We start from the raw sequence: 19496 nt of genomic DNA, 5'->3' as shown, positions 1-19496 counted from the left end.
GGTACCACTAGTGCTCTGAAAAAAAAGAACACCTCCTCGCCACTCACTCCCACCGCGTCTAGGTAACACTAGACAATATTTGTAGTCCTGGTCATCAACGGGCATTTACTCACCCATATTAAACTGGATGAATTCCTATGGCCTGTGTTATGCAGGATGCCAGACTGTATGATCATAGTGATCCCTTTTGGTCATAAGATCTATGAAGTCTCACAGTGCAAAATGCACATTATGTTTAAACGTGTTAAACCCATATTTACTGGCATTGTTAAAACACTACACAAAACATTCAAGTAGTAGATAATTGTAATGCAAGCCCTTGCATGGCAATCCAAATTTATTGAACTACTGATGCTAAGTCATACAAAATTGCACCACTTTTAATTAAGGCTTTTAGTTTACATTTGGCCACCTCAAAGCAGTTGTAACATTAGGTTGGTCAATTTAAATACTGTGGCTCCCTGTTGGATATACACACAATCTTTACACCCAAACGTTAATTCATACAAAGCAACAAGGCATTGTTAAATAAATCAGCAAAAGTTAATTACTGCAACTTAGGCCCTGTGACCAATTACACATGATTAAAATTACTTCCCACATTCACATCCACAGTACTCTTCCACCATTTAACATCTCAACCAAAACGTTACACATGTAAAACAATCACTAACAGGCAAAAGTACTAAAACCTGTATATTTGGTATTGCAAATACACTTATGCATGAGCAAGCAAGGGAATTAACAGTGAGAATCTACAGCTGCAGAAGCCTGAAAATGATTTACAAAATTGTTAAATCATTAAAAAAATCATTTTAAAATATACACTTCTTGTTGTAGACCCCCACTGTACACACAACTATAAACATTGTTCCCTATGTAAACAAGGAAAAGGAAACATACAATAAAAGGTTGAAAAGTCTGGACATTTCCCTCCCAACAGATATTAAAGGCAATGTCTTTAGTCAGACATATGAAAGGACTCTTATTTTAAAGACTAGATCACTGTCTCCACAGGTTTTTCCTAAAATTAAAAAACTAAAGCTGTTGTGTTAATCAAAGCGGTTTTGTATAATATGATGATGATGATCCTGTATTTCTTTAAAAAAAGTTACAATAAGCTACAAATACCGATGAAGCAAAGTTATCTGGAGTAGTCTATATAGGAGCTCTTTGGACTTTCTTTTATTATGCTAAAATAGTGGTGCTTTCAGGATTTACATTATTGTACTCTCCAATAGAAAGTATGGGGATTATTGAAGTATACAGTACACAGTTTTCATACATGTATAACATTGGTGGATGAATGTCTCTTATCAGTAATACTGGATGTAGGCTCTGGTTTTACCAGTTGCATACACTTAGAATATTTATAAGTAAAAATCTCTCGTGACACTGGAAAGTGATTAGAATGTGCAAACTGATGTAGTAGCTTTCATCCACTTCTTAAAGGGTACCACCACAGGAAAGTCCATTTAAAATGTTGGTAGGTTTAATAAAGTTGGAATGCTGGCACTGTTGAATTGGGCAACAGTTCTTCAGACCTGTAACGATGAAACAGATTAGTATTAAAGCACAGTTTTCTAGGATTGAAGAGTTCTGCATCTCAGTGTAACTAAGGTGAATTAAATGCTACTTTCAAAATTTACTAAGACCCTAAATCAGTAGTATATAGAGACCCAGTGACATCAACTTGAAATTTAATGAAATTTAAAAGTGAAATACAGTAATAATTTTAGGTGCAACTTGCAACAATAGGTAAAAAGTTTGATTTAAATTATGTCCCTTTTAAAAATTATAAATATCCATTACCAAGTACTAACATCTCTCTTCCCCCCTCCAAATCAGATCTCAAAAGTTCTGCCTTTTGTCTGAAACAGCTCATGCACATGCTTAGGAAACACAGGACTCAGCTTTCATGCTGGAAAGTTAAAAGTTGTGACAGACATTTATTCCAGCAACTTATTTTTCCTTTAAGTCATGTGAAATGATGCATTTGACAGATTTTGGATCAGATATAATAGAAGACTATTATAAAAATTGTTAAAAGGGCTCTGAGGATTAAGTTTTTTAAACTTTCCTAACATTTTTATAGCACACTTATACTAAATCAGTTCATTCAAAAGCCCAACAAAATGGATTTTAAAGATTTTTTCCAAATGATTTTGGTCAGAAGCAAAATTTTACAAGTACATTAAACATAATTTAGTTATAAAAGGAACCTTAGAAAAGGAAGTCAGATTAGTTGATGAGGATATTGTGAGAAAGGGGGACTAGCTTTATGGGCCAATCAGCCAATGTGTCACCAAAACTGAAGTTTTATTTAAAAAACAGTACTACATTTTTATAAGTGTATTTTTATTACTTGTGTACAAGTGTATTACCTGACCTTTTTAACCTCAATACTCCAAAGTTATGTGGGTATTCACTGTAATTGGACACTTTTCACTTTCACCCTTTCAATGTAAACAGCCCTGGAAGCTGCCTCTTTAAAAGAAAGTTTCAGAAAACTAATCAGATGGAGAATTTATGATAAATTTAGAAATGGGAATGTAGCATTATATGGGCAAGAGAAAAACAAACAAACAAAAAAACCTACCCAAAGAAGTACCTCAGGTTTATTACAAAATAAAAGTGTAAATTAAGTATAGTTTCTACCTTTATACCTTCCTTGTTAAATATTAAGAAGCAATGAAAACCAGGAGTTTAAGTTTTCCTTTAAACACTTCTTTCAATGTGCTCTGCCTATTGTGTTGAGTCACTAGTGCAGTCATGTGAAGAACTACAATCTCTGACACTTGGATTTATAAAGACATTAATTTGACAGGCAAAAAACCCCCACCCCCGAAAAAAACAGGTGGATGCTGATGCCCCCATAGGCACACCATTAGTCAGTGTGAATTTAATGAGATTAGGGTTAATATAGGCAGAATGCATTTAAATGACCTTAAACACTAGCATCAATCATTTGCTATAACAACTTTGTAAACCATGGGATTCTGATGTAGAGTGATTGAAGTGGTGAGACTATGCAGCAGCAAAGTATCAAAACCCCAATTTGTAGCACCAGGTTTAAAATTTCAGTAACTCAGCCATGAAAAAAAAAAAAAAAAAAAACTTTCCCATTTGCTTGATTCCTGGATATCTACACTGGTGATGAGCCCAAACCATGCAGTTAGGGTTTGGATTATTAGTAGTGCATAGAATACTGCCACTTCTACCAGTGTTCAGGGGCATCTATCTGGGGTTTTGGTCCAGACCCATCAGTTTACTTTTTTCTTGCCAATCTCTCCAGATGCTTCTGGAACCAAACAATCTCAAATTTTATTTGGATTCAGACACTTCACTCAGCCTAGACTGTTTTTTGGCCAGATACTGGAAAAGAAAAGACAATGCACTGTCTGAATTTTAAGACAGGTCTGCGTGTTATCACTGTACTAATGATACCATAGCTCAGAGAGCAAAACTCCCACCTCCCGCACAAGCTTCAAATACACTGAGTGGGATGGATGAGACAATCCTGTACCAGAACTCTGAGAAAGAATAGAACTACTGAAATGCAATCCTATCCATTTGAACAGGCTACTGAAAGGGGACAACAGACATGAAAGAATCAAGATGAACAGGTGACAGTTGTCCAATGACAGGACAACCATGAGAGTATAGCATTGTCTCCATACCCAGGCTGAAAATGCAAGTGACCAGGAAAAAGGAAATCCGAGGACACCCTGTGATGTTAGTGACTCACCAATTTCTCAAAAATCTTGCCAAAAAAAGTGCAGGCTTAAGCTTGCTCTTAGCCTTCTTAAAATATATAAGGCATTAGTTAATTGTCACACTAAAAAAAGTTAATCTAGTAAACCAACAGCTCTAGGTAAAAAAAGTTTCAAGGAGTGATACATATGAAACATGGATTGTCCAATAGCTCACTTCCAAATATACACGTTGCAACATCTTTCTTTTTTTAAAAGACTAACTCCTCTATCAGGACAATGTATGTTTTTAAGTTACGGAAACCTACACGAGGCTCTTACAGTTCAGAGCAAGTTGTTAAAAAAAAAAAAAACCAATAGCTTAACACACATTCTATAAGCCTATGCACATATTTATAGCAGATCACCAAACAAAAGATGACATTTTAGCTGTACAGTGGTACACTACAGTCTTCCAAAACTGCAATTATTTTGTCAGTAAGATACATTTTGTTTAATCAGACTTCATACAAGCCTTCCTATTTTTGGCTAGTTACATTTAATGCTTTAAGATATCTCATATGATATTTACATTTTCTGATGTCTCTGCAAGGTTGTTTCTTTAGTCCGTCAAAAGATTTTGGTCCATCAGTGCGAGAGGCATATCTTATGCATGCCTTTGCATTTGACTCTGGAATGGCAGAGCCCAAAAAACCTATTTCAAATACTTTTATTTCTATGTTAAAACAAATAAAGTCTCTGATCCTATTTTGCACTCCTATTACTTGAATAGCTAAATTGAACCTTTGAAAAACAGTTAGTGGTAGGTCAACAACAACAAAAAAGCAGAGAAAATTAAGAAAATAAGTGAGCGAGCTTACCTGGCTCAGAGCTACAGTACATCTATGAATTAAAGTAGCTGACACGATGACTTTTTGCGTGCTTTTCCAGGCACTGGAGTTTTTCTGTTAATTTGCCGCACAAGGTCATAAAAGATCTGTGAATACAAGAAGTTCCTAGTTTAGGCAATTTAAGCCACTTCTGACTTTTAGCCTCTAAGCTTTTCATGCATTGTTCACTTAAAAATGTGCACATTTAACCTTCATGTTTTGAGACCTATTTAAAATATTAGCAGATACCTATTTGTTTTCTACCTCCCCCTCTAGTTAAAGCTGCCAAGGTTTTTTCAGTTTAACTGGAAGTGAGGTATAATACCTCCCTAAGCATCAAGAGCAGCTTGTCTTGCAGACAAAGTTTCCTGTATCCACATATATTTGAACTGTATTTCACACTCCAACATGATTAACTATATGCATTGTTTTGATTTGTAATTAAGTGTTCAGGTCAAATACAGTGGACAAAATTGAGCCATAAGCTGTTTATGTACTTTTTATAGAATTATTCCTCCTAAAGAGATAATATTTCTTTAAGAGGATTCTAGTAGAATTCTATTGTATATTTTAGAATGTTACATGCTTTGTAACCAGTCAGGTATAAGTTACACATTTCATAAGATCAATTTTGTGTTTAAATATATGAAAAAAATCAGTCTAATTTAATAACTTGTTTAATATCTGAGTACTATCCTGATTTTTAATCAAAATAAAAGTTTAATTCAGCAGCTTCCTCAGGGATAAAATGTGGCAATAATTGAAAAGCTCATAGCAAAAAAGTACATAAACTGGGACGGAAAGTGTAGGAATACATATCTAACTGGAATTGTATGAGGACTGGAATTTCGTGAGAACACTAATTTAGATGCAAGTCAATCAGTTCTAAATACTACAATTAAATAGCATGTGCTTCACTTATAAATAAGGTTCTGTCTCCCCCCAATATCATCTCCTCTCAATCTCTGAATGTCTTGCAACAAGTTCATAGGTTGTAGCTGCACTAGTAGTTATTTCCCGGGCATTTTCCACATTGGAATATTCTATTCCTACATATTTCTACTGCATGAAGTCTAATCCAGTGATTCTCAAACTTTTGTACTGGTGACCCCTTTCACATAGCAAGCCTCTGAGTGCAATCCTCCTTAATATTTAAAAACACTTCTTTATATATTTAACACCATTATAAATGCTTGAAGCAAAGTGGGGTTGGGGTGGAGGCTGACAGCTCGCGACCCCCCTCCATGTAAATACCTCACGATCCCGAGGGGTCCCAACCCCCAGTTTGAGAACCTATGTTCTAATCCAATAAAATATATTACTTTTACCATTAACCAAATGGATTTATCTATTGGCTAACAGGTAGTCTCCAGAAATTCTAAATCAGAAAATACACATTAGCTAGGATATAGTTTAAAATTAGACATGCTTAAGGCCTACAAGACCCCAAAAGATCATTTATATTAACACAATTTGTAACATTTGTGCAAGACATTTCTTGTGGCAGGGATACTCCCTACTGGTCTCCAAGAAGCTATCCTGTAGTTCCATCTCTATCACAAGAGTAAAAAAAAAAAAAAAAAAACTTGAAAAAGCAAGAATAAGTGTTCTGCCCAATGTGTTTTCAATGAACAATTGAGTACAATAATGAAATGCTTACATGTTCAGTGAAAAATCTGTAACAAGTAGAAACAAAAGCAGTTGCAAGCCCAAAGCCGTAAGTTTATAATTAGGAAGCTAGCTGTAAACAGCTAGGTAAGTCTTGATTACAGGCATCTGATAATGTAAAATTTCTTACAGGGTACAATTCTGCCCACTGAAATCTAAGGGAATTTAACATGAAGTTCAGAATTTTGTTTTTAGACAGCAAGAAGCAGCAAGTTGTTAGAAAAGCCATTCATTTGTTTTTTCATAAGGTATTAAAAAGCCTTACCTCATTAACATTTATTTTTGATTTTGCAGAAGACTCTAAGAATGCACAGTTATTCCATTGCCTTGCTAGATTCTGTCCTTGCTCCTTTCCCACAACTCTTTCATCTTCCAAGTCACACTTGTTGCCAACTAGAATCATTGGCACCTAAATAGGACAGATATTTTAATTTATATATAAAGTTGAAGCCAGAAGCTGAATCATTACAACCGATGGGGGAAAAAAGGGCAGCACAAGAGAAACCTGGTATCTTACATGAAGCAGATTTTTTGTGCTACTTGTTAACATCAAGTCATTTTGATTTGAAGATGATCGGGTTACGGAACTGTAAACTAAACTGTTGATTATCCCAGGATCTGGTCACATGTGCAAAATACTTCAAGAGAGTTTGTTTTATTAAGTCAGCTCAAGCTATTCACTCCAAGGCCTCTCCTAACTGAAGACTGCCAGCTGTATTCAGCTAGTGAAAAAACTACTTGACAGGTTAAATTACAAGTTGAGACCACACAACTCCTGTTCAAGTTTCCCACCCTTACTCAACTTGAACTCTGACTTCAGAAGGGCGTGTGAAGAGGTGGAGGGCAGCAGTTATATGGGTTTATTTGACGTTTTACTACATTGTAGTTACAATTTTTTTAAGTGTACACAATAGTTATTTTTCATAAAGAGCAAACACCAAAAAAAAAAAAAAATAATAATTCTTCCAAGCCCCCAGAACCTTGTTTTCAGCCATGTTATGGTGGAAAGGTTGCTCTTGCACAGTCAACCATGTATACACTGATAGCCACAGTATTAGCGTTTTGCTCTAATCGGAGGCCCACATCAAGAGAATTCACCCCTTCTGGTGCGGACCTTACATAAGTTCTCTAACTAGGTGGATCTTTGTTCTGAAAGGAGTGATGTCACTACTTGACTGAAACTCCATCTATATATGGAAGCTTCTTAATGAGCAACTGCTCTTAATGAAAGGGCTACCTGGAATTCTCTGGACCATGATACCCTGAAACGGGGATTTTTTTTTTTTTAAATAACAATTAGCATAATTAACCACTGGAACAACTTAAGGTTTGTGGTGGATTCCCCATCACAACATTTAAATGAAGATTGGATGCTTTTCTAGAAGGTATGCTTTACAACGGGAATTTTGGAGAAGTTCTATGGCCTGTATGATACAGGAGGGTTGGGTTAGATGATCAGAGTGGTCCCTTCTGGCCTTGGAGTCTATGAATCTTCCAGGTCCTGTTGAACCAGGATTCTTTAGAAAGTATCTGTGTTGTCTAGTTTGTATCCCTGTGTAAGACTCCTTCACTGCACTTACCTGAATGGCTATCAGCAGTGTGCAGTATTTACTTTACAAGAAATTCAACAGTGAATTATTCAATTCTCAAATTTCACAGTTACCAGAATGTTTACAGATACAGCATGAACACAGCCAGTCATGTTTTGTCAGTGAACACATTCAATACCTCATCTATCCAAGAAGTCAATGAACACTGCACCATTTCTTAAAAGCATTTATTTTTAAAAGCATTAAAGTGTCTTAAAAGTTCAGTCGAATAGTGTTAAAGCACAAGGATAAGGCCAACTGTATAGCCAAATTTTTGGTTTTGATATTGAATTTAAGTTCATTTCCCTAACCCACCAATGCTCCCTCTCACCTGCATACATACCTATTCAGACCTTTCAACTACTGCCAAGGTAGATTAAGTGCAGCAGTAATCGCAGCAGCATGCCTTACTCAGAAGTAGGAGTGAGAACATATTTTGCTGTGTAGAATAGCCAAATTCAAAGAAAACACCAGTGAAATTAAAAAAAAAAAAAAAAAAAAAAAAAAAAAAGGAGTACCTCAGAAGTATCTCTCATCCCATAATATCTGCGCACCAAAAAGAACCTGCTTCATAGGGTAGGGAAAGATATTCATTCTTCTTTCCCAGCCCTCATCAACATTCAGAAAGACCCCTCTACTCTAAGCAGCCAAGAGGGAGAAGTAGATTGGGCTCTGACTCTATAATCTGTGCACTGTGAGCCCTATACGGCCCTCTAATTTCACAGAGGTTGCTGGGACTGCGAACTGAACACTCAAAGGTTTCTCCCGTGCGCTCAAAAGCCACGATTGTGCTCAAAAGGAAAAAAGAAAATCTTTAAGAAATATTGATCTGCATCCCTCTATTTCTCCCTCAGAAAGGAACTTCTGAAAATGTCAAAATTTTCTACTCTAATCCTCCAAAAGTTAGCTTTACATTGAACTAAGAATAGCATTCCAGGTGCCTCTGAAGTATTTCAAGCAAGACAGCTAGAGGACAAGTGAGCTACCCCTCTCCAGCAGCTGCAATATTTTTCAGACAGCTCAGTAAAATTAGGAGCCGATTTACCTTCTGAAGATATAATCTATCAGTTATCCAGATGCCTGCAAAGTTTAACAACTGAACAGAAAAAGGGAGAAGGTAGAAGCAAAGGCAGAAAAACCCAAGACCTGTGTGTGTTTTATACATTAACAAAAGGAGGGAGTAGAGGAGAGATTCACTATTTCCTTTGACACCTTATTTACATAAGTCGATGTTAACCATTATAATAAGCCAGAACCCATGACAAGGTTAGTGATGTGTCATGCATTTTTTAATCAATTTAAACATGGTTAAAACATCAAGCCTCTGAAACCAGCCAATTAGAATATTTTGTTTAATGCCCAGAACCATAATGTTTAGCTGTTAGTTATTGTACTAGTAAATGCCTTTGTTTTGCTCTACTAATAAGGCAGTCGCAAAAGCAATTAAGGGAACTCATTAAGACCCCAGAATTAAGATGCTGTGATGCACTTTTTTTGCTCACATCTCCTCTGACCTGCTATCTTGTGACTTTTACATTGGAGACAGAGCTGCAACATGACAAGAACAGCAACAAAGGTAGTCTGGGAATAAGACAACAGGCAACCTCTAACTGTCCAACAAGAGCTGTGGCCTCAGTCAGAACAGTGAACATAAACATAAGAATGGCCATACTGGGTCAGACCAAAGGTCCATCCAGCCCAATATCCTGTCTCCGACAGTGGCCAATGCCAGGTGCCCCAGAGGGAGTGAACCTTACAGGTAATGATCAAGAGATCTCTCTCCTGCCATCCATCTCCACCCTCTGACAGAGGCTAGGGACACCATTCCTTACCCATCCTGGCTAATAGCCATTAATGGCTTAACCTCCATGAATTTATCTAGTTCTCTTTTAAACCCTGTTATAGTCCTAGGGTATGTCTACACTACCTGCCAGATCGGCGGGCAGCGATCGATCCAGTGGAGGTCGATTTATCGCGTCTAGTCCAGACATAATAAATTGACCCCAAGCGATCTCCCGTCGACTCACCAACGTGAAGACACCACGGTAAGTTGATCTAAGTATGTTGACTTCAGCTCCGTTATTCACGGAGCTGAAGTTGCGTAACTTAGATTGATCCCCCCTAGTGTAGACCAGGCCCTAGCCTTCACAACCTCCTCAGGCAAGGAGTTCCACAGGTTGACTGTGCACTGCGTGAAGAACTTTCTTTTATTTGTTTTAAACCCGCTGCCCATTAATTTCATTTGGTGGCCCCTAGTTCTTATATTATGGGAACAAGTAAATAACTTTTCCTTATTCACTTTCTCCACACCACTCATGATTTTATATACCTCTATCATATCCTCCCTTAGTCTCCTCTTTTCCAAATTGAAAAGTCCTAGCCTCTTTAATCTCTCCTCATATGGGACCCATTCCAAACCCCTAATCATTTTAGTTTCCCTTCTCTGAACCTTTTTTAATGCCAGTATATCTTTTTGGAGATGAGAAAACCACATCTGTACGCAGTATTCAAGATGTGGGTGTACCATGGATTTATATAAGGGCAGTAAGATATTCTCCGTCTTATTCTCTATCCATTTTTTAAATGATTCCTAACATCCTGTTTGCTTTTTTGACTGCCACTGCACACTGCATGGACGTCTTCAGAAAACTAGCCACGATGACTCCAAGATCTCTTTCCTGATTAGCTGTAGCTAAATTAGCCCCCATCATATTGTATGTATAATTTGGGTTATTTTTTCCAGTGTGCATTACTTTACATTTATCCACATTAAATTTAATTTGCCAATTTGTTGCTCAATCACTTAGTTTTGTGAGATCTTTTTGAAGTTCTTCACAGTCTGCTTTGGTCTTAACTATCTTGAGGAGTTTAGTATCATCTGCAAACTTTGCCACCTCACTGTTTACCCCTTTCTACAGATTATTTATGAATAAGTTGAACAGGATTGGTCGTAGGACTGACCCTTAAGGAACACTGCTTGTTACCCCTCTCCATTCTGAAAATTTACCATTTACTCCTACCCTTTGTTCCCTGTCTTTTAACCAGTTCTCAGTCCATGAAAGGATCTTCCCTCTTATCCCATGACAACTGTACTCAATTTATTATTATTTTTTTTTTGCAGGCTTATTTGCCCCCCCACCGCAAAAGACTAACTGTAAAACAGAAAATTAGGAGTGTCCTTGGAAAATACAAAAGAAGTAGGGCTGTTGATTAATGGCAGTTAACTCACACGATTAACTCAAAAAATTAATCACGCTTAATCGCAATTTTTAATTGTACTGTTAAACAATACCAATTGAAATTTATTAAATATTTTTGGATGTTTTTCTACATTTTCAAATATTGATTTCAATTACAAGTATTCAAAGTATACAATGCTCACTTTATATGCTTATTTTTGATTACAAATATTTGCACTTGAAAAATGGCAAACAAAAGAAATAGTATTTTTTAATTCACCTCATACAAGTTCTGTAGTGAAATCTCTATTGTTAAAGTGCAACTTACAAATGTAGATTTGTGTGTGTTACATAACTTCACCCAAAAACAAAATGTAAAACTTTAGCGCCTAGAAGTCCACTCAGTCCTATTTCTTGTACAGCCAATCACTGAAACAAACAAGTTTGTTTTCATTTATGGGACATAATGCTGCCCTGTTCTTATTTACAATGTCACCTGAAAGTGAGAACAGGAGCGTGCATGGCATTTTTGTAGTTGGCATTGCAAGGTCTTTACGTGCCAGCTATGCTAAACATTCATATACCCCTTCATGCTTCATTCCAGAGGACATGCTTCCATAACTGATTACATTTGTCAAATTTAATGAACGCATTGTTTTTTTTTTAAACAACTTCTTGGGGGAGAATTGTACATCTCCTACTCTATTTTACCCACATTCTGCCATATATTTCATGTTATAGCAGTCTCAGATGATGACCCAGCACATGTTCTTAAAGCGAACAATTTCACTGCAGATTTGACAAAAAAGAAAGAAGATACCAATGTGATATTTCTAAAGATAGCTAGATCAGTCGATCCAAGGTTTAAGAATCTGAAGGGCTTCCAAAATCTGAGGAGGCTGAGGTGTAGAGCATGCTTTTAGAAGTCTTAAAAGAGCAACACTCCGATGCAGAAACTACAGAACCCGAACCACCAAAAAAGAAAATCAACCTTCGGCTAGTGGCATCTGACTGACTCAGATGATGAAAATGAACATGCGTTGGTCAGCACTGCTTTGGATGGTTATCGAACAGAACCCCTTATGAACATGGACGCATGTCCTCTCAAATGGTGATTGAAGCATGAAGGGACATCTGAATCTTTAGTGCATCTGGCACATAAATATTTTGCGATGCCAGCTACAACAGTGCCATGTGAACACCTATTCTCACTTTTAGGTGATACTGTAAACAAGAAGCAAGCAGCATTATCTCCTGCAAATGTAAACAAACTTGTTTGTCTGAGTGATTGGCTGAACAAGAAATAAGACTGAGCGGACTTGTAGGCTCCAAAGTTTGACATGGTTTTGTTTTTGAATGCAATTTTTTTTTTACGTAATTCTACATCTGCAAGTTCAATTTTCATGATTGAGATTGCACTACTGTACTTGTATTAGGTGAATTGAAAAGTACTCTTGTTTTTTACAGTGCAAATTTGTAATCAAAAATATAAAGCGAGCACTGTACACTTTGTATTCTGTGTTGTAAGTGAAATCAACACATTTGAAAATGTAGAAAACATCAAACTATTTAAATAAATGGTATCCTATTATTAACAGTTCTATTAATTGTAGGATTAATCATGATTTATTTTTTTTAATTGCTTGACAGCCCTAAAAAGTACTTTATATCATCATTTGGTAGAAAATACATGGCTGTGGAACTTAGCTATAGCATTCTAAGCTTTCCAACTGATTTGGTGGAGAGAACAGTTTTGATGCAGTTTACTCAAAGCTGTTTGCCAAATTCTTTTAGCCTTGTCAGAGAAAATTTGCTTCTGCACTGCTCTATCTTCCCCCAAGTATCTCTTTCCTAAAAGACTGCAATAATTCATTATGGGGCAAACACTCAGAGAAGGCTGTGTTATTCAAATAACTGAAGTGAAACCAAGCTTAGTTTCTGACCTTGAATTAATGACAAATAGCTGAGTTACTTACCTGTAACTGGAGTTTTCAAAGTGGGTAATGTCCATAATCCCCACTCTTTGCCTGTGCACACTGCCATTGGACCCAGGAGTTGCTGGGAACTAAGTTTCAGGAAAGTTTGATGCACACTGAGTGCCAGCCACCCCACACCTATATAGAAACACACGGGACATGTTCCCGCTTCAGTTTCCATTATCTGTCAGATGTAAATAATTTGAAGTGATTTGGGAATGGCAAGTAGAGCAGATAGGATGAATGTGTTAGGATTAGCTATTTGAAGAACTTCAGTTCCTAATAAGTAACCCAGATTTTTCCTCCACACATCCCACTTCTTGTGGAATAAAAAGCAGTAACCCATAAACACACTGATGAGAAGGTTACGAGGCTAAGAATTAAAGGGGGGGTGGTGGAAACTAAGCTGATCAGTGTAGCAGGTTCCATGTCACATTTTAAAATATGGTTGGTATAGACTGGAGGCTGCTTTACCACTAGATTTCCTGAGGTACCTTCAAATACACTTGGAAAAGCCCTGAAATACAGCTATTCATTTAAAGTGAGATTTTATGTACAGTGACCTCTTTCTAAAATGCAGAGATTTGCTCCTTCTATTCAAAATCAGACCCGCTTACTGACGTAAGCAGTTAGTTTTACTTCCATAACTGGTTAGTTCTGCAGAGCTAACAAGAATAGAGGAGAGCAAGCTGGATTCCATTCCTTCTTGTGCAGTGCCTCAGTAGAATTGTTTACTTTAGCTCCATTGACAGGCAAGTTACTCTGAAAACCCAAATACAGGGTTACACAAGATATCACAGCGGACACAATTTAGTTCACACGGCTGAGATGATGCACAAGAGGAAAGAAGCCAGCTGACAGGTTTTTTTCTAGTTGCTAGTGCTAACATTTGACCTGGATGGCACTGAAACAGCCCCACAAAATCTTTTAACTTCATTTTACCAGTCACTTTTCAAAGCGGAACTGCACTTTAAGGACAAACCCTATAGTTTGCCAGGCAAGCCTTCATTGAGTTTTATTACTTGAATACAGATTGGATGATCTGGCCTTGAGGAGTTTACCCAGACCTAGCTCGCCCACTTCATAGATTCCAAGGCCAGAAAGGATCATTGTGATCTAGTCCAGGGGTTTTCAAGCTGTGATCTATGCCTACAATTCCCAAATAGATCCGCACTGCCATTTGAAATATTTTAGGGTTCTGCAAATGAAAAACGGTTGAAAACCACTGATCTAGTCAGACGTCCTGTATAAAACACAGGCCACCGAAATTCACCAAAATAATTCCTAGAACATATATTTTAGAAAAACATCCAGTCTAGATTTAAAATTTGTCAGTGATGGAGAATCCACAACTGTTGGTAAGTTGTTCCAATGGTTAGTTACTCTTAAAAATTTACACCTTATTTCCAATATTGATTTAAACAGGAAAAAACTATGAAACCATGTAAAGAGGATTAGTTTTTAGCCAAAGTGGCAACCTGGAACTCTCATCCTCTATATTAGTGCTCTTTTCCCTCCACTTCTTTTGAATGACTTTCAGATTTGAGTTTATAAAAATAGTATACATGTTTCAGTACCAAGTCATTCTAAATACACCACTCAGGCAGCCTTTGGATGTTTCCTATTTGCCCATAAAAGCATGACGCTTTGAATTAAGACTCTGTTTAAAAATCTTAAGAGTTGCCTTGGTTTTCGTCCAATTCCTTGCAATGCTCATTTGTTGCTAAATAGAAAAACAACTTGTTCGGGTTTGGATGCAAATAAAAGATTCACGTTATCTAGAAATGAAGTTCTTCCTCCATTCATGACACTGGAATGATACTTGCTCTTAGGGTTCCATTAGAGAGAAGAGAATTAACTGAGGTGAAGACATGCACCAGATCTTGTGCATGTACTAGTACACCCACAACAAACTTTCCTGAAATTTAAAAGTTCAATGTCTCCTGTGTCCCTACAGTAGTGGTAGCAGATGTAGCTATATCTATTCAGGGAGATTAATCAAGATCCCTCATGAACATTAAATAGATTAACTAAAAACTGGAAGTAGCTTCCCTCCGCCCCCCGTTAATGTCTGTTACTGTAAACAAGATTATGATCTTCAGAAGCCAACAAATGATTCTAAGAAGGAAGTGGAACAGGGTGTTACTCATGAACATTAAATAAATTAATGATATCACCCCCTTTAAAATACTTTTAAGACTTTTGTTACTCAGCTGTTCACATTAAATCTACCTCTTTTTTCCTTTATGCAATAATTTCTTTTGCTCTTCAACACAAGTTTAAGCAACAATAAAACTCAAACTTTTGAAAGTTATCCCTCACTCAAGTGATAAATTATCCATGTACTTCCTGTACTGTAGTAATATAGCCCCAACTAAATGCTGAAAGGCTCAGTCTCATTAAGATTTTCAAGACCAGTCATTAGTAAAAGAGGGATACAAATTAAGATTGTGTGAAAGTAATACTAAGCTTAGTTTTGCAAGTACTATCTCAAAAAAGAAAGCTGTCAAAATGACCCATTTTGCTTAACAATTACAGTACATCTTTCAGTAAGCAAGAAATTCAAAGATGTGTCTACAGCTAAAATACTCATTTTATAACAATACTGTTGAAAGCAAAATTGGGTTATAGCTAACTGTTATAAGCACTCACAGAACAACAATGAAGACTGAAATTGTTAGACCAAACTCAGCAGCTTTAAAGATGGGGTCTTCTGCAGTACTTTTGCTTTAGATGTACTAGTCAAAATAAGCTTATATATACACACTTATGGAGCATTTAAAAGCAAAAAAAGATTAACAGACCATGTGACAGATTCACCTTAGACACCATACAAAAGTGCATGATTTTTTTTTCCTGACTGCTTGTTGCAGAAGACATTTTCAGTACAATGCACATACTGGTCAATTTGCCTTTCAAATTAAAGCTTGAAATGAATTCAATGATGTATCTGATTAAAGCAAGTACAGCTTTAAAAAGCATTTATAATGAGGACTTTAAATATCAGTTTTTTCTACAACACGGGACTGCTCACATCATCAGTGTCTTTGACCCGAAGAATCTGTTCTCTTAGGTCTTGTAAGTCGTTAAATGTGGACTGTGCTGTGATGGAATATACTAATGCAAAGCCTTGTCCATTTTTCATGTAGAGGTCTCTCATTGCTGTAAACTGTTCCTGTAATGAAAAAGGTATACAATGGTTAATTTGAATTTCCTTACAGAAGCTGCCAGATCACCAATATCCACAAAGCCAGACGAGGATCACAAGTGAAGTTTTAAGTTTTTGGAACACAAATTGCACTTTAAAAAGCTTATCCTGTGCATTGTAACCATAATATTATAGTCCTTAGATATTCTTATAGATCTGACTTTATTTTTTTTATATTATACACACACACACGGAAATAACCTGCAGATTGTAGTATTTGATAACAGTTCTAGGTCTCTATAATGCCAGGAAAGTGACAAATCAGAGCTATTGTAATTTCTCATACCAAAAAACAGAGTTAAAGAAACCCACTAAGATTTTATTAAATGAAAAAAATAAACACACACAGTAGAATCTCAGAGTTATGGAGGTTGTACGTAACTTTGAAATGTTTGTAACTCTGAACAAAACATTATGGTTGTTTAAAAAAAGTTTACAACCGAACATTGACTTAATACAGCTTTGAAACTTTACTATGCAGAAGAAAAATGCTGCTTTCCTTTTTTAAAGAAATTTACATTTAACACAGTACTATACTGTATTTACTTTATTTTTTGTCTCTGCTACTGCCTGATTGCGTACTTCCAGTTCCAAATGAGGCGTGTGGTTGACTGGTCAGTTATAAAGTATCTCTGATGTTCACAACTCTGAGGTTCTACTGTACTGTGTTATTCATTTCATAATATATTAGTCCAAAAAGGGAAATTGTCCAAAAGGAAAGCCTGCAGTCCTGTGAGGAAAAACATCTCATTTACCATAACTAAGTTCTTTAGAGTTTAAACATATACAATATGGAAACAAAACCATACCAACATTCTAACTGAGCAATATGCTATTATTATCATCCAATTATTTAGCTGATGCTTTTATTCAAGGCAATTAATACTCTACAGCATGTTACAACTTTACACAAAGTGTAAGTTAGCAGAGCTATATACACCTCTTAAAGATCCAAAGATAACATACAAAATTTTTAATGTCTATGTTTTTTGCAGTTTGAAACTACATTACACTGACTTTCATAGCATAAATATAAAATGTAAAAACAAAATGGACTGTAACAGTATTCACTCACAAATATTTATTTTGGAGTGTCACCATCTGTCACCAGAGTGGCATGTCTGGCACTGTGAATGCACAATGCAGAGACAGTCACTGTGATTACAAACTTGTCCAGTGTTCTCTGGATCAATGCATGACCCACAACATTAACCTCCTTTTCAAGGTGATGTAGGAGGTTAAAAATCTTTGAAGCTCCTGTACAATAGGCCATTTGTCAAAGTTTTCATCACATTCTTCATTTGTGTCAAGGATGGGACGATTACCTCATCATCGTCTGCCTCTGCATTGTTTTCGGGTTTCACTTCAAATTGGTCTCTGATCTCAGTTGCAATGTCCTCATCAGACAGGTTGTGTAACAAAAGCATTGTCATCTATGTCTATCCATTCTTCCAAATGTGTGTGCACTGAGTTCTCTTGGTGGCTCAACAATTGCTTTCTCCATGGGTGCTATGGCCAGACCTCCAATTCCAGACTGTTGAAGGATCAACGTCAGACCAGGCATTTGCAAGCATTAGAATGGCATCTAAAAGACATCTTCCTGGCAATTTCCACAGCAGGAGCTTTCTCGTCATCATCAATGTGGTGCAATACCATGCAAACCATTTGCTTGAGAAAGTATGCCTTGGCAGTTCTGATAATACCCTGATCACATGGTTGAAGGGTGAAATTCTGTTCTTTGGGAAGAATTCAAGTCGGATATTCCTCAGGGCTACATTTGTTGTCACATGGGCTGTGCAGTTGTCCACTAGTGGCAAAAATCTCCCCTTTCCTGGCCCAACTTTCAATCCCAGTTCCTTCAGCCACTCACCAAATAGATACCTCATCATCCAGGCAGCTACACTGGCAACAGAGAAGACTGGAGGATGTCTCACATTTTTAAAACATTGTGAGTTTTGACTTTTCCAGATGATGAAAAGGTCCATTTTCTTACCAGTCAAGGAACAGATGAACAGAACAGTAATTCTCTCTAAACTTCTTTCCTCTTTTTATTGATTTAAAGGTGAGTGTGCCATCAGGCAGGGCTTGAAAATGAATTCAACTTTCATCTGCATTCCAAATGTCTTCAGCAAAGCCATGTCTCATTTCAATCCACTTGTTTTCTAACCATTCTTCATGTGACCCAATGTCTGCGTCTTTGAATTTTCCTTGCATTTTCTTTAAAAAATGAGAGGAGATTGTTTTTAAGTGCTCAAACCGGCCAGAGCTGGTCTTGAAGATGGTAACGCCCAGTGCCGCTGTCAGTTCTTCTGCATCCCCAACAGTCCACTTAGGGGGGCATTTCTCTCTCTGGCATTTTTTGATCCACTTTATAAGTGCCGCCTCAACCCTACATGCTTTGCCTGATGGCATTTTTTCCCTCTCTCCCTATCTTTGAGAATCTTAGACAATAGGCCATGGAATGCCCAATTTCTGAGATGCATCTCTGGCTGGTCTTGGGAAAACTATCATAGGACTCCAGAAGGTGGTGTTTTTCCATCTATAGAAAGTGCCTTTTCCTGCTATGTCAACTCACACAAACTTGATTCCCCACCACCACCACTGGGATTAAACTTTATACACACTAAATGCCTAATAATGCGGGATGTGATCAGATTCAAGACCGCTTTATTGGCTTATTACAAGTCATTGCACTTGATTATCATATTGCATGTAGTCCGCTTGTCCCAAAATGATTCTTATAAGCAGAGTATTTAGCATGGGAATGATTTTGTCCCAGTAGTTTTTATTACTCTGTGCAGTTGATTCTTGTATCAGTAATTTTTATAAACTGAGTTCATTGGTATTTATCATTCACGTTGGCTAAATAATGGAGAGGTTCCATAGTTTCTACGATTTTTTTCTTGCTTGCATTGTTCCAATTTTGTTAATTAGATCCAGAGATTTCTTTTGAGATGCACTCACCTCTTCCCCTCTCCCCCCCGCCAAAAAAACCCCACACCCAACAACACGCATCTGGCACCCGCAGAACTTTGTTCCTTTTGCAACTTTGCTCTCTGTAGTCTCATGTAAAACATGCGTGGATTTTTTATCAGAGTCCTCATACTCCATGTAAACTGACATCACTTGGTAGTTGACTGGAAATATAGCCTTCCAGAGAGTCCCAAATACCAACAGGAAATAGGGGCCATCATGTATGAGGCACACTGTGGAAGTTTAAGTCATTCTACAACTGCTGCATACTTTAGGACTACATTAAATGTTTCTTTCTCCATGGTGGTTTGGATAGTGTGC

The 19496-nt window shown here is 37.0% G+C and overlaps 1 protein-coding gene across 1 annotated transcript in view; it reads right to left on the bottom strand.

Annotated features, from left to right (window-relative positions):
* Positions 1–294: 294 nt before the first annotated feature.
* Positions 295–19496, bottom strand: part of RAP1B (RAP1B, member of RAS oncogene family) — a 78056-nt gene continuing 58854 nt past the window's right edge. Inside the window, exons 5-8 of the mRNA XM_034770980.1 lie at positions 16029–16169; positions 6516–6659; positions 4574–4689; positions 295–1544 (exon numbers count right to left, since the gene is read on the bottom strand). Coding sequence (XP_034626871.1) covers positions 4603–4689; positions 6516–6659; positions 16029–16169 — 372 coding nt within the window. The 3' untranslated portion in view covers positions 295–1544; positions 4574–4602. The remainder of the gene's footprint in view (positions 1545–4573; positions 4690–6515; positions 6660–16028; positions 16170–19496) is intronic.

This window comes from Trachemys scripta, chromosome 1 (genome assembly GCF_013100865.1).
Source record: "Trachemys scripta elegans isolate TJP31775 chromosome 1, CAS_Tse_1.0, whole genome shotgun sequence".
NCBI lineage: Eukaryota > Metazoa > Chordata > Testudines > Emydidae > Trachemys > Trachemys scripta.
The sequence above is the reverse complement of the archived record's forward strand: the minus strand, read 5'-3'. Positions and strand labels throughout refer to the sequence as shown.